We start from the raw sequence: 15562 nt of genomic DNA, 5'->3' as shown, positions 1-15562 counted from the left end.
TGAGCTGCTTCCTAGCTCCTAATGTCCTGGTTATTTAGTGAATGTCTGTGTTCACTTTATCTGCCCAAGACCAAGACAGAGGGTGGTGCTGAGGAAGAGCCTTCTCCTGTGAAAGCCGGGCCCCTACCTCACCTCTTCCTGACCCAGCAAAGACACAGATAATCCCATTCTGTTCCCCAGTTTAGTAAGTGGACATGACTCTCCGCTTCTGTGCTTTGTTCTGATGGAAAAGGACTATTTTCTTTCACAGAAAAGACAATTATGGAGCCATATTAATGTGGTTCAAATTCCATTTCTATCACTCATTAGCTGTTGGATTTCGAACACGTTTTTTTGTTTTGTTTTGTTTTGTTTTGTTTTGTTTTGTTTTGTTTTGTTTGAGACAGGGTCTCCTTCTGTCACCCAGGCTGGAGTGCAGGCACGATCATGGCCCACTGCAGCCTCGACCTCCCAGGCTCAAGCAATCCTCCTACCTCAGCTCCCCCGAGTAGCTGGGACCACAGAATCATGCCACCATAATTGGCTCATTTTTGTATTTCTTGTAGGGACAGGTTTCACCATGTTGTCCAGGCTGGTCTCGAATTCCTGAGTACAAGCAATCTGCCTGCCTTGGCCTCCCAAAGTGCTGGGATTACAGGCATATGCTACCACACCCGGCTGTTTAACCTTTCTAAGTTTAGTTTGTGATTTTGTTGTGGTCTTTTGACAAAAGTTTTTTTTTTGTTTTGTTTTAGAACAGCTTTATTGAAATAATTCATGTACCATACAATTCATATACCATACAATTCATCCATATATAGTGTACAGACAAAAATGTTATATTAACCACCTAAATTTAGTATCTCAATGGTTAGTACTCATCTAAATGCATAATTTATGCTGAATGTGAAATAGGTCTATTTTTTAAAAAATTATTTTATTTTGTTATTTTATTTTATTTTATTTTATTTTATTTTATTTGAGACAGGGTCTCAGTTTATTGCCTTGCTGGAGTGCAGTGTCACAATCACGGCTCACTGGAGCCTTGACTTCCCAGGCTCAGGCAATCCTCTCACCTCAGTCCCCCAAGTAGCTGGGTCTACAGGTACGCACTATCAGGCCCAGCTAATTTTTAAATTTTTTGTAGAGATGGGGTCTCAACTCACCTTGTTGCCCAGGCTGGTCTTGAATTCCTGGCCTCAAGCGATGCTTCTGTCTCAGTCTCCCAAAGTGCTGGGATTACAGGCATGAGCCACCGTACTGGCCTCTTTTGTTTTTTTAATAGAGATGATTATTTTGTCCTTTCTTTCTTTATACCATGCTTTCTCATATGATAGTTTCTAGTACTGTTCAACTGTGATCAAAGTATGCTTTGTTTTATAGCTTATTCTTCTCTTTGGAGGAATACCTTATCTCTGGAGACTTTCTGGACGGTTCTGTGGTTATGCTGGCTTTGGACCAGAATATGAGGTATGTGATTCATTAGCATGTATTTGTCATGGTATTTCTTTTAGCTTGGCAGGCTTTCTACTAAAGTTAATTTTTTGGCTTCTGCCAATGTTAAGATTTGCCTCTCTGTTTGCATAGTCCTTGGTTACCCATGCTGTATTGGCATAACATTAGTTACAATAACAAATCCCAGAATATCACAGGCTTATTTGCAATGGTTTATTTCTCAATCACATAATAGTCCAGTGTGAGTATTTTTAGTTATCAGGTGACTTTCTTCCATGTGGTAAGCCAAGAATCCAGGCTCTTTATCTTAGGGATTTGTCTGTATGATTTAAGGTACCTTTCATATAGTGCCTGTGTAATAAAAAAGGAATTGTTTTGTTTCTCATTTACTTCTCTCAAAAGTAAACTTTTTTGAAGGCAGGGATGATATTTCAGACCTTGTGTTATCCATAGAATCAAGCATATTGCTTGGGATGTAGTAAGTAAGTGCTCAGCAAATACTTGTTGATTTGTTTGCCAGTAGTTCATAAAAACTGGATTTTTGTTTTTTCTTTTGCGTAGATCACTCAGTCCCTGGTGTTTCTGCTGTTGGCTACACTTTTCAGTGCATTGACTGGTTTGCCATGGAGTCTTTATAATACTTTTGTGATAGAAGAAAAACATGGCTTCAATCAACAGGTATAATAAAGAATACAAATGTTCTCTTTTAAATGTGAAAAACTTCTGTGCTTTTGTCCTGTACTGTTTATAATTTAAACATAATTTACTATTTCAGAGTATGAATTGAGAAAAAAGGGAACTGCAGATATCGTAAAGATCATAGCTGAAATTCTTGGGGGCCGCGGTGGCTCCGGCCAGTTGCCCTGGCACTCGGGGAGGCAAGGCTACACGTTCGAGGCCAACCTGGTCAACACTGATTTAAAAAAAAAAATACTTAAGGCCAGGCCCAGTGGCTCATGCCTGTAATCCCAGCACTTTGGGAGGCCGAGGCGGGTGGATCCCGAGGTCAGGAGATCGAGGCCATCCTGGCTAACACCGTGAAACCCTGTCTCTACTGAAAATACAAAAAATTAGCCGGGCTTGGTGGTGGGCGCCTGTAGTCCCAGCTACTCGAGAGGCTGAGGCAGGAGAATGGCGTGAACCCGGGAGGCAGAGCTTGCAGTGAGCTGAGATCTCGCCACTGCACTCCAGCCTGGGTGACAGCAAGACTCCGTCTCAAAAAAAAAAAAAAAAAAAGAAAGAAAGAAAGTCTTGACTGGGTACGGTGGCTCACGCCTGTAATCCCAACACTTTGGGAGGCTAAGGTGGGAGGATCACTTGAGTTCAGGAGTTCAAGACCAGCTTGGATAGTATAGTGAGACTTCATCTCTACAAAAAAATTCTAAAAGCCAGTTGTGGTGGCATGCATCTGAAGTCCCAGCTACTTGGGAGGCTAAAGCAGGAGGATTGCTTGAGCCCAGGAGGTTGAGGCTACGGTGAGCCATCATTGTGCCACTGTACTCCAACCTGGGCAACAGAGCCAGACCTGTCTCTTAAAAAAAAAAAAGAAATTTATGTTATAAACTCCTTTAGCACTAATATCTATTGTTTTTCAGCTACTAATCATTTGTTTGTTTGTGACAGGGTCTCGTTCTGTCACCTAGGCTGGAGTGCAGTGGCAGGATCATGGCTCACTGTAGCCACGACCTTCCAGATTCAAGCAATCCTCCCACCTCAGCCTGCCTAGTGTCTGGGACTATAGATGAATTATACTACACTGGGTTAATTTTTTTATTGTTATTTTTAGTAGTGACAGGGTCTCACTATGTTGCCCAGGCTGGTCTGGAACTACTGGGCTCAAGCAATCCTCCCATCTAGGCCTTCCAAAGTGCTGGAATTACAGTCGTGAGCCACTGCACTTGTCCTCAGTTAATAATGTTTAAATGAATTTTCAGCTGTAAAATGCAAGACATTTACCCATTGTCTTAAGCTGCCTAATGTCATATAATATAGTTTCACTGCATGTTAATTTGAAAAATTGCTTTAATAATGTATCCTTTGTATTTATTTATCAGTTATTTTAAAAAGCAGAACCAGTTTCTCAGTTTCTTGTGGTAATGTTTTCTTTTTGCAGACTTTGGGGTTCTTCATGAAAGATGCAATCAAGAAATTTGTTGTGACTCAGTGTATTTTGTTGCCTGTGTCTTCACTTCTACTTTACATTATTAAAATTGGGGGTGACTATTTTTTTATTTATGCCTGGCTGTTCACATTAGTTGTGTCTCTGGTGAGTAAAATCTTTATTTCGTTTTCTTTTACAAAAGTTCCTTGGTGAGATTACTGTAATCTTCATTGGCATGTAAACAGTTCTTAAGAAGCAGCTGAAATATAAATAGGTGCTTATATACATTTCCCCCTTGGTTTCTGCTTTTGATTGTAGAAACAGGAGTATTGACTGACCATAAATTTCCTTCTCCTTATGCTAACTCTTCAGGTCATAGAAACTAGTTGTTAGTCACTTTTAATGATTCAGTTGTCAGGCAGTTTTGGGTTGTGCATTTGTGAGTTGCCACCAGAATGACTAAGTATGATAATTTAATGACTCCTGACTGACCTCCACTGCCTAAAATCATGGTTATTTTGAAGAGAAATGAGATTTAAGAGGGACAAGAGAAAGAAAGCATATACTTAACTGGCTTTCTTCTGCTTCCCTTCCCTTGCCTTTCCCTTCCCCGTTAGACACTCTCTCCCTTCTTTGCCCCATCTACTTCCCCTTCCCCTTCTGTCTTTTACCCATTCTTCTTCCTTTCCTTCTCCTGTCTTCCCTTTTCTCCCCAACTTCCACCTATTCCTACCTCTCTTCTTCTCCTTTCCTTTTCCCTCTCACTCTTTTCCCCCTGATTTTTCCCTCCCTCACATCTCCTATTCCTCTTCTCTTTCCATACTCTCAAGTGCTTCACAACACAAACACTACAACACAGTCAAAATGGTCTGTTCAGGGCCAGGCACAGTGGCTTACGCCTGTAATCCTGGCACTTTGGGAAGCCAAGGTGGGAGGATTGCTTAAGCCCAAGAGTTTAAGACCAGCCTGGGTAACACAGTGAGACTCTGTCTCTACAAATAATAATTTTTTAAAAACCCAAATGAAAAAACCCAAAGTGGTCTGTTCAGTGCACCCAGAAATTATCATCTATCAGCTCTTCAGCTCCACTGATGAGGTTTATTTTATTTTATTTTATTTTATTTTATTTTATTTTATTTTATTTTAGAGATAGGGCCTCCCTGTGTTGCCCAGGCTGGAGTACAGTGGCTATTTCACAGGCATGATCATAGTGCACTACAGCTTTGAGCTCCTGGGCTCAAGCAGTCCTCCTGCCTTGGCCTCCTGAGTAGCTGAGACTACAGGTGTGTGACACCATGCCCCAGCTGAGGTTTATTTTAGTCTGAATTACATAATGCTCATTGTTTCATTTTCCATTGATGGGATCAAGATCAGAAAATGGGCGCTAGTTGGATTTACAGGTATCTATTGTATGGCAAATTAAAGTAAGACGAAAAAGAGCAGAGAAAATGCTCTAAAAATGCTTAAGGAAGTGCTATTTCAACCACAATGTACAATTATGAACTACAGGTAATTAATTTTAGCTGATAAGCCAACCAAGTAACAGCACACAATCAAGTTCTACTAATTCTTTTTTGGGAAAGACTTCAGGTCTATTGTGATTACGCTAAAAGGCAGAACTGCGTGTTATGATTGACTCATGAAGCATCAGAAATCCCCAAGATAGTTCTGAAAGGACTATACTTATTACCACCTAGAGATTTTAGTCACTGTTAGTAGCATTATCCTTTAAAATAAAATTCATAAGTTTACTCTGTTATCAGACTACTCATTTCAATTTAATTCATCAGACAGATATTATGCTCTTACTATCTGGTACTATTTGGGCCTGGGAATACCAGAGCAAGTAAGTTCCTTGTTCTCAAGTTTGAGGTCAACATAATTGTTTTAATATAATTTAATCTGTATAATAAAGAATGGTTTTTCTTTAAGAACATGTTCATATGTTATTCTGACATTTACTTTTCAGGTTCTTGTCACAATCTATGCTGATTATATTGCCCCTTTATTTGACAAATTCACACCTCTGCCTGAGGGAAAGCTTAAAGAAGAAATTGAAGTAATGGCAAAGAGTATTGACTTTCCTTTGACGAAGGTGTATGTTGTGGAAGGTAAGGCTACCTGGGGATAAGAAAGTTTTATCCAAGTGGTTTATTTTATTTGATACTTTATTCTTAAAATTTTAATAAATGAGTTAATCAGTTTTTGTTTTTTTCTTTTTAAAATTTGTTATTTAAAGGCTAGGAGTTTACCTTTTGGCTTTTTAAGATTTACAGAAATTGATAACATAGGCCAGGGATAGAAACTGGTGGCTTGATGCCAAATCCTGCTCTTGTCTGCAGCTATGTTTGTTTGGTTTTACAGTATTGTTTTAAATTTTTGGCCAAGGCTTTTTCACTCTCTGTTATATTATCTTATATATTAGACTTATTCACTTCTGTTATCTGCCTAGTTCTTTTAGGTAGTTAAGTTGGACTCTTGAATAGTCAAATTCTGTTTAGTATTAGTTTGGAGGCTCTTAAACAAAGCCAGTGTTATTGACCTTGTCTCCTCCAACAAAATATCCAGTGTTCTGGAGGACTCACCTGAAGATTGATTACCAAAGACTGCAGTACCACTGAGTACTGCAGATTTGTTATACTCTGCTTTTTTGATGATTACTTTTGAGATTTAAGTGGTCTCTTGACCGTTACTCAAATCTTGACTTCCCATTAACACCCAGTCTATTACTTTCTTTGAGACTTTGGTAGTTGACTATTAAAGTCTCAAAGAAGACCACGGAGATGTAGAGAGAAACTGTTGTAAGGTTCTATGACTTTCAGAATTTATAAAGTCCATATAAATGAATGTAATAGTTCTGTTCCTGCCACTTACCAGTTATAGGATCTTGGACAAGTGACTTCACCCTTCTGGGTTTCAGTTGTGTTTCCTCTAAGCTATGGTTTCACAAATGTTTTTTGTAAAGGGCTAGATAGTAAATATTTTAGCTTTGCGGGCCACTTGTTCTCTGTTGCAACTATTCAGTACTACTATTATAGCGCAAAAGCAGCCATAGACAATACTAAACAAATGAGTGTGGCTGTGTTCCAATAAAACTTTATGAAAATAAATGGCAGATTGGATTTGGCCTGTGAGCTACAGTTTGCTGATCCCTGCTCTAAAATAAAATATTACCAGTGAGAAGCAGCAGTGTTAGATGAAGGAATAGAAGCAGAAACAATCACAGGGTTAGAGGAGAACAGAGATGGTCACAACTGAAAAGAATGAATCAACAGCAACTGGAAGAACATAGAAATTTCAGACATCTGGCTGGGCGCTGTGGCTCACGCCTGTAATCCCAGCACTTTGGGAGGCCAAGGCAGGCGGATCACCTGAGGTCGGGCGTTTGAGACCAGCCTGGCCAACATGGTGAAACCCTGTCTTTACTAAAATACAAAAAATTAGCCGGGCGTGGTGGTGCGTGCCTGTAATCCCAGCTACTTGGGAGGCTGAGGCAGGAGAATCGCTTGAACCCGGAGGTGGAGGTTGTGGTGAGCCAAGATCAAGCCATTGCACTCTAGCCTGGGCAACAAGAGCCAAATTCTGTCTCAAAAAAAAAAAATATATATATATATATATATATATGTATGTGTCAGACATTTAGTGGCTCCTGAGGATATACAGCCCAACTAAAGGCACGATTGGAGTAGCTTAAAAGTCTGTGGAGAAATGGTAGAATAAGCCAGTTCATACTTACTTCTTTAGCCTCTGAAATAACTACTCTTTTTTTTTTTTAGGTAATATTAAACTAGAAATTTAATCATTAATCAGTACAACAGAATAGTCTCTAAGCTGCTTTTACTGAAGGAGCAACCTAAGTTGCTGATCCCTTAAGTTACAATCAGATAACATGAAATAATAGTTAATGCTATGACAGTGGAGGTAGTCAATAGAATATGTGAAATATATCGGTGCTATTTTCTTTTTATCTTTTTTTTTTTTCCCCTACAACATCCAGAGTATGAGAGCTATTTTCATTTTAGATAAAATAGTCAGGGAAGGCTTTATGGAAGGTTATGACCTGAGTTGGGTGTTAATGGGAAGTCAAGATTTGAGTAGGTTGGGGACAGCATTTCAGACGTCAGGCTTCAGGGTCAAAAGGCTTGGGTTTGAATCATAGCTCTATCACAGATTATCAGTGCTAGGCTTGGTGGCTCCAGCCGGTAATCCCATCTACTGGGGAGGCTGAGGTGGGAGGTCAGGAGTTCGAGACAAACTAGTTGTGTGACTTTGTGCAACTTAGCTTTGCCAAACAGCAGTTTACTCATCTATAATATATGTTTTAATTGTTGTTAACAACAGTAACAATTCTCAAAAATATTTTGAATGAATGAATGTTGTTGCTGACAATAACAACACACATTACATATTTGTAAATTGGTAGGGAGATTGTAGTGAAAAGCCAAGAATATTGCTCTCAAAATATTATCAGATAGCAAGTGCTATGCAGCAAATTAAACTAGTTTGGTCTGATAAGTTGATACTGTAGATTGGTCATCAGATTGAGCTGAGACCTAAAGGGAGCAGCCGCTCATTTGACGTCAATGGGAAGATGTTCAAGGACCATGAAGAAGTCCAGTGTGGCTGCACCATAGCAGGAGAGTGTTAGGAGATGAAATCTGAGACATAGGCAAGAATCAGACCACAAAGGCCTTTGTAAGTCAGGGTAAGGAGTTTGGATTTTGAGTTCAGTGGGAAGAGCCATTGAAGGCTTAGACAGGAAAGTGACGTGATCTGCTTTGTGTTTTTAAAATATCCTGGGCTACTGTATGGAGAATATGTTGTAGAGACAGGCAAGAGTCTAGGTAGGACATAATGGTAGCTTAGACTAGGATAATAGTAATTAATGGAGAGAAGTGGATACATTTGGGACAAGTTTTAGGGTAGAGTTGATTGAATTTTCTAATTGATTGCATTGGGAGAATAAGGGAAAGAGTGGCATCAAAGATAATGGCCTAGACTTTTGACCTGAGCAGTTAGATATATGGTAGTTTCCTGAGATGGAAAAAAATGGGAGAAGAGTAGGTTTGTGGGGAATTAAGACTTCTAATGGCTATATTACATATTGAGGAACCTACTAAACATTGTATTAGAATTCTGCAAGCAATAGAAACCAACTGTGGCTGATTTAAGCAGAAAAACTGCTTATTGAAGCAATATTTGGACCAGGTGCAGTGGCTTATGCTTGTAATCCCAGCACTTGGGGAGGCCGAGGTGGGCGGATCACTTGAGGTCAGAAATTCGAGACAAGCCTGGCCAACATGGTGAAACCCTGTCTCTACTAAAAATACAAAAAAAAAAAAAAAAAAAAAAAAAAAAAAAAAAAAAGCCGGGCGTGGTGGCGGGCGCCTGTAGTCCCAGCTACTTGGGAGACTAAGGCAGGAGAATTGCTTGAACCCAGGAGGCGGAGGTTGCAGTGAGTCAAGATCGTGCCACTGCACTCCAGCCTGGGCGACAAAGCAAGACTCTGTCTCAAAAAACAAACAAACAAACAAACAAACAAAACCAGTATTTGGCCAGGCGTGGTGGCTCACGCCTGTAATCCCAGCACTTTGAGAGGCTGAGGCAGGTGGATTACCTGAGGTCAAGAGTTCGAGACCAGCCTGGCCAACATGGTGAAACCCCATCTCTACTAAAAATTCAAAAATTAGCTGGGCATGGTGGTGCACACCTGTAGTTCCAGCTACTGGGGAGGCTGAGGCAGGAGGATCACTTGAATCTGGGAGGTAGAGGTTGCAGTGAGTCGAGATCGCGCCACTATACTCCAGCCTGGGCAACAAGAGTGAGACCCTGTCTCAAAAAAAAAAAAACAACGTTTGATATCTCACAAAATCCACAGGAAAATTAAGTTTGCGAAGCTCAGAAAATGGGCTGTTACATAGGAAGGCTAGGAACTTACAATCATATTGCAGAACCTGTCTGGTGAGGACACTGCTGTGGCTACTTCAGAACACCGGATTCAGCCACTAGCACCTGCAGAATTAATTCCTCACTGCTTTGCTTTTTTATGTAATTAGCTAACTATTCAGAGTCCCTAAGGGGCACATCTGATTGACTAAGCCAGGGCATGGGGCTAGCTGCTTGGAGTGCTGGCGAAACAAATATCTGGCCTTTTAGATTTCTCAAATGAGAAGCAGCCTCTTACATAGTGTGACACTTCCTAAACTCTGAAAGGAGATTCTAATATTGGACAAGAAAAAAGACTACACACAAGAATACAAACAACAAATAAGTCTATAGACATCCCTGTGGAGATGTCAGATAGGTAACTGTATGTATGAGTCTGGAGTTTTAGGGAGAGGTCAGCGCTAAAAATACAGATTTGGAAGTATCTGGCACATAGATGGTGTTCAGTGCTATCCATGAGGGCACTTAAGAGAAGGGGACCAGGGTCAGAGTCAGCAGAGAAACAGCCAGGAAGGAGGCTAAGGAGGAGAGGCCCTTGAGGTAGGAAGAAAACCAGGAGAAACTGGTGTCTCAAAAACCAGGAGAAGATCGTGTTTTAAGGAGAAAGTGGTCAACTATGTTAAATGCTGCTAAGAGATTAAGAGGAAGCATTCTAAACAAAAAATGGCAATGCCTTACATTTTTGTAGAATGTTTTTGTTTTTGGAGTTCTCAGATATGTTACTTCATACCTCAAGCGATATCATTAATCCATTCAGTAAATAAACATCATTGAATATACAGTCATGCATTGCTTAATAATGGCAATATGTTCTGAGAAATGCGCCATTAGGCTTTTCGTTGTCGTGCAAACACCATTATACTCATACAAACCTAGATGGTGTTACCTACTGCACACCTAGGTTGTATGGTATAGCCTCTTGCTTCTAGACTACAAACCTATCTAGCATGTTACTATACTGAATACTGTAGGCAATTGTAGCATGATGATTAGCATTTGTGTATCTAAACATAGAAAAGATAGTGTGCTCTGCTACAACATTACAGTGGCTATGAGGTCACTAGGTGATAGGAATTTTTCAGCTTTATTATAATTTTGTGGGACCACTGTCCTATATGTAGTCTGTTGACCGAAATGTCATTATGCGGTACATGACTGTATGCGACATGCCAGGCACAGCGATATAAAAAGCTTACAGTACAGTACAGGGATTCTTTTTTTTTTTTTTTGAGACGGAATCTTGCTGTGTCACCCAGGCTGGAGTGCAGTGGTGCAATCTTGGCTCACTTCAAGCTCCGCCTCCCGGGTTCACACCATTCTCCTGCCTCAGCCTCCTGAGTAGCTGGGACTACAGGCGCCCGCCAGCACACCCGGCTAATTTTTTTGTTTTTTTAGTAGAGACAAGGTTTCACTGTGTTAGCCAGGATGGTCTCGATCTCCTGACCTCATGATCCACCTGCCTCGGCCTCCCAAAGTGCTGGGATTACAGGCATGAGCCACCGCACCCTGCCAGGGATTCTTAAACTTTAGTAAGTATAAAAGTCCCTCGAGAGTTTGTTAAAAGACAGATTCCTGGGCTTCATTCCCAGAGATTCTGACTTAGTAGGTGTTTCCAGTATCTACTTCTAACAAGTACCCCTAGGTGATTTTGGCGTATTCCTTGGACCACACTTTGAGATACCTGGACCGGTGGGAGATAGTAAGACATTAATTTACTTTTATTTGTGTGCATACAATCTGCTTACTTTCATAAATAACTTCAGATAGTGTTTAATAAATATTTTTAAATTAATTAAAAAATTTAGGATTAGCGGCCAGGCATGGTAGCTCACACCTGTAATCCTAGCACTTTGGGAGGCCCAGGTGGGCAGATCACCTGAGGTCAGGAGTTCGAGACCAGCCTGGCCAACATGATGAAACCCCGTCTCTACTAAAAATACAAAAATTAGCTGGGTGTGGTGGCGTGTGCATGTAATCCCAGCTACCCAGGAGGTTGAGGCAGGAGAATCGCTGGAACCCGGGAGGCAGAGGCTGCAGTGAGCAGAGATCGCACTACTGCCAGCCTAGGCAACAGAGCAAGACTCCATCTCAAAAAAAAAAAAAAAAAAAAAAATTTAGGATCAGGAAAGATAGAGATAGAAGGATGGGACTTCAAAGGGTAACACAGACAAAATAAACAAACATGTTTGGCTCTTCCTGGCAACCAAACCAAAAAGAAATGTAATAATGCAATAAATAAATAATAGCTTCTATTTGTCAAAGTTTTACTACTAAACATACTGCCAAGTACTTTTCATTAGAAATATGAGTAGATAGAAAATTCATGTTTTTTGCGAGAGACTTCAAATTCCCAGGAGAAATAAATGTTTATCATTTCTTTTTTGAAAAAAGTATATAAATAACAGTAGTAGTATAAAGATCAGACAGCATATTAATTGCTTCACTTAGAATATCTCATGTAATCCATAATCTAACCCAATGAGGTAGATATTAGCCTCGCTTCATAAATAGGAAACGAAAGCTTAAAGAAATTAAGAAAGTTTTCTAAATTGACAGAACTAATACATGGCAGAGCCAAGATTTGAACCCAAAGTCTATGCTCTTAATCACTATACTCAACTCACTGCACATTGTAGGACATTTAGAAATCAAAGAAGTGCATAAAGAAGAAAATAAAAATCAACCGTAGTTCAGGTACTGTTAGCTGCTATTAAAAATTTAGGTATGGGCCAGCTGTGGTGATTCACACCTGTAATCCCAGCACTTTGGGATGCCAAGGCAGGAGAATTGCTTGAGCCCAGGAGTTAGAGACCAGCCTGGGCAACATAGCAAGACCCTGTCTCTACAAAAAATTAGCCGGGCATGGTGGTATGTGTCTGTAGTCCTAGCTACTCAGGAGGATGAGTCAGGAGGATTGATTGAGCTCAGGAGGTCAAGGCTGCAGTGAGCCATGATTATGCCATTGCATTGCAGCCTAGACGACAGAGAGACCCTGTCTCAAAAGAAAAAAAGATATGTCTTCTTCCAGTCTTTATCAAAATTGCTTTAATTATAGAAGTAGGTATGCTGATTTTAAAAGTCTTTGGGAAAAGAAAGGAAACAAAAATCTATATTTTTAGAATTTAGTGATAAACATTTCAGTATTTTGGTATGTTTCCTAATAGGCATGGGCTTATGCTTTTCTGTTAATATTTATTAGGTTGGTGCAAAAGTAATTGCAGTTTCAGACCATGAATTTTGAATCCTTATAACTAGGCTCAAACACATCTTTATTAATCAAAAGAAGAACCATTACAATCAACACATTTTTGCCAACAAGAAATATGTTTGCTTATTTCTGTAGGGTAAAACTCTGTGCTTCGGGATTTGGCAAACTCTTGGAAAGCATTTTCTGCATCCAGCTAGTTGTGAAAACGTTTTCTCTTTAAAAAGTTGTTGAGATGCTTGAATAAGTGGTAGCCAGTCGGCAAGAGGTCAGGTGAATGTGGCAGATCAGGCAAAACTTCATAGCCCAATTTGTTCAACTTTTGAAGCATTGATTTTGTGATGTTCGGTTGGGTGTTGTCTTGGAGAAGAATTGGGCCCTTTCTGTTGCCCAGTGCTGGTTGCAGGCGTTGCAGTTTTCTGTGCATCTCATCGATTTGCTGTGCATACTTCTCAGATGTAATGGTTTTGCCAGGATTCAGAAAGCTATAGTGGATCAGACTGGCAGCAGACCACCAAACAGTGACCATGACCTTTTTTTGGTGCAAGTTTGGTTTTGGGAAGTGCTTTGGAGCTTCTTCTGTGTCCACCCACTGAGCTGGTCATCGCCCGTTGTTCTATAAAATCCATGTTTCGTCTCACATCACAGTCTGATAGAGAAATGGTTTGTTGTGTAAAATAAGAGAAGACGACACTTCAAAACAATGATTTTTTTAATTTTTATTTTCGCTTAGCTCATGAAGCACCCACTTATCAGGATTTTTCACCTTTCCAGTTTGCTTCAAATGCCAAACGACCGTAGAATGGTCGACATTGAGTTCTTCGGCAACTTCTTGTGTAGGTGTAAGGGGATCAGCTCCGATGATTGCTCTCCATTGGTCATTGTCAACTTCCGATGGCCTGCCACTACGCTCCTCATCTTCAAGGCTCTCGTCTCCTTTGCAAAACTTCTTGAACCACCACTGCGCTGTACGTTCGTTAGCAGTTCCTGGGCCAAATGCGTTGTTGATGTTGCGAGTTGTCTCTGCTGCTTTACGACCCATTTTGAACTCAAAGAAGAAAATTGCTTGAATTTGCTTTTTTTTTTCTTTCTTTGTGAGACAGAGTCTCCTGTTGCCTAGGCTGGAGTGCAGTGGCGACATTTCTGCTCACTGCAACCTCCATCTCCTGGGTTCAAGCAGTTCTCATGCCTCAGCCCCACGTGTAGCTGGGATGACAGGTGTGCGCCACCATGCCCGGCTAATTTTTTGTATTTTTGGTAGAGACAGGGTTTCACCATGTTGGCCAGGCTGGTCACGAACTCCTGACTTCAAGTGATCCGCCTGCCTCAGCCTCCCAAAGTGCTGGGATTACAGGCATGAGCCACTGCACCCGGTTGAATTTGCTTTTTGTCTAATATAATTTCCCTTATCTAAAATAAATATAAAATAAACAGCAAGTAATAAGTCATTAGCAAAAAACATAAAGTGAGAAATGTGCATTAAAATGATGTATAACATAACCATATTTATTTAAGAATGTATTCCAATATCAAACAGCAAATTTCAACAGTGCAAAAACCGCAATTACTTTTGCACCAACCTAATACATGTACATTTTTTCTTGACGATAATGGAAGCTGATATACGTGAAGTTTTGTATCCTTCACAATATATTGGTGAGCTTTTTCTTGTTAAAATTCTTTGGAAGTATAATTTTTTTCTGGCCGCTTAAAATTCCATTTCATAGTTTTACTATAATTGAATCATTCTGTAACTGTTGGATGTTTAGGCTTTACTTATTTACTTACTGCTATAAAGCTGTGATGAGCACATTTATTGGCAAAAAACAGACACTCTCCACTGCTGGTGGTGAATTATGTTGATATGGTTTTTCTTCACATATTAAACGATTTGAAAATGTTAATGTCCTTTCCAGTAATTCAATTTCTAGGAGTCTCTCCAAAGGACCCCAAACTTTTTAATTATATTCCATGCTTTGAACTGTCTTTTCCTTAGGATCTAAACGCTCTTCCCACAGCAATGCTTATTTTTATGGCTTCTTCAAGAACAAGCGAATAGTTTTGTTTGACACTCTACTAGAAGAGTACTCTGTACTAAACAAAGACATCCAGGAGGATTCTGGCATGGAACCCCGCAATGAGGAAGAAGGGAACAGTGAAGAAATAAAAGCTAAAGTTAAAGTGAGTTATTTTTTCCTAAGAGATTCTACCTTAGTTTTTATACACAGTTCCTGTGACAACTCAAAATAACATCAATTTCTAGGCAGTGAGTGTTGAATTCAGGGAGACTATCAGATGAAAACCATGGCTCCTTTATAGTTCTGGTATTTAGGAGAGATCACCACTATTATTACATGCTAACTACCTTGCAAGCTTTTATAGAATGTGGATATTAAAATTGGAAGCTCTTATAAGAAAATTCATATGATTATAAGCTATCTTTAAAACAGGAACTTGTGTGTATATATATATATGTGTGTGTGTGTATATATATATAATTTCTGATGTGTTTATGATCAAAGAATTCCCACAAGCAAGATAAAGAGAAGATAAACATCTAATTTTTAGCTTTATTAAGACAGTAATTGTAGGCTTTGGCAATGGAGAGACTTGGATTTGAATCCTGGTTCTGTCATTTAGTAGCTTTGTATCCTTGGATACTTTGTGTAATTTAGTCTGTTTTATTTGTTTAACACACATTTATGAAATGTATACTCTGTGCTGAGAGACTTTACTTGGCACTAGGTACACAAAAATAAAAAGGAATACCTTCCTCTTAAGCTTACAGTCTAAAGGGGAAATAGTCATGCAATCACAGTACAATATGTGAATTGCTACTGTCAAGCTTTAGATTCTAGATATAGTAACTGGAGCAC

At 39.7% G+C, this 15562-nt stretch overlaps 1 protein-coding gene across 1 annotated transcript in view; it reads left to right on the top strand.

Moving 5' to 3' along the window:
• ZMPSTE24 (zinc metallopeptidase STE24) overlaps positions 1 to 15562 on the top strand; it is a 48388-nt gene that overhangs the window by 12237 nt on the left and 20589 nt on the right. Inside the window, exons 3-7 of the mRNA XM_034962220.3 lie at positions 1363 to 1449; positions 1996 to 2112; positions 3548 to 3700; positions 5505 to 5646; positions 14683 to 14867. Coding sequence (XP_034818111.1) covers positions 1363 to 1449; positions 1996 to 2112; positions 3548 to 3700; positions 5505 to 5646; positions 14683 to 14867 — 684 coding nt within the window. The remainder of the gene's footprint in view (positions 1 to 1362; positions 1450 to 1995; positions 2113 to 3547; positions 3701 to 5504; positions 5647 to 14682; positions 14868 to 15562) is intronic.

Source organism: Pan paniscus, chromosome 1, assembly GCF_029289425.2.
Source record: "Pan paniscus chromosome 1, NHGRI_mPanPan1-v2.0_pri, whole genome shotgun sequence".
Taxonomy (NCBI): domain Eukaryota; kingdom Metazoa; phylum Chordata; class Mammalia; order Primates; family Hominidae; genus Pan; species Pan paniscus.
The sequence above is the reverse complement of the archived record's forward strand: the minus strand, read 5'-3'. Positions and strand labels throughout refer to the sequence as shown.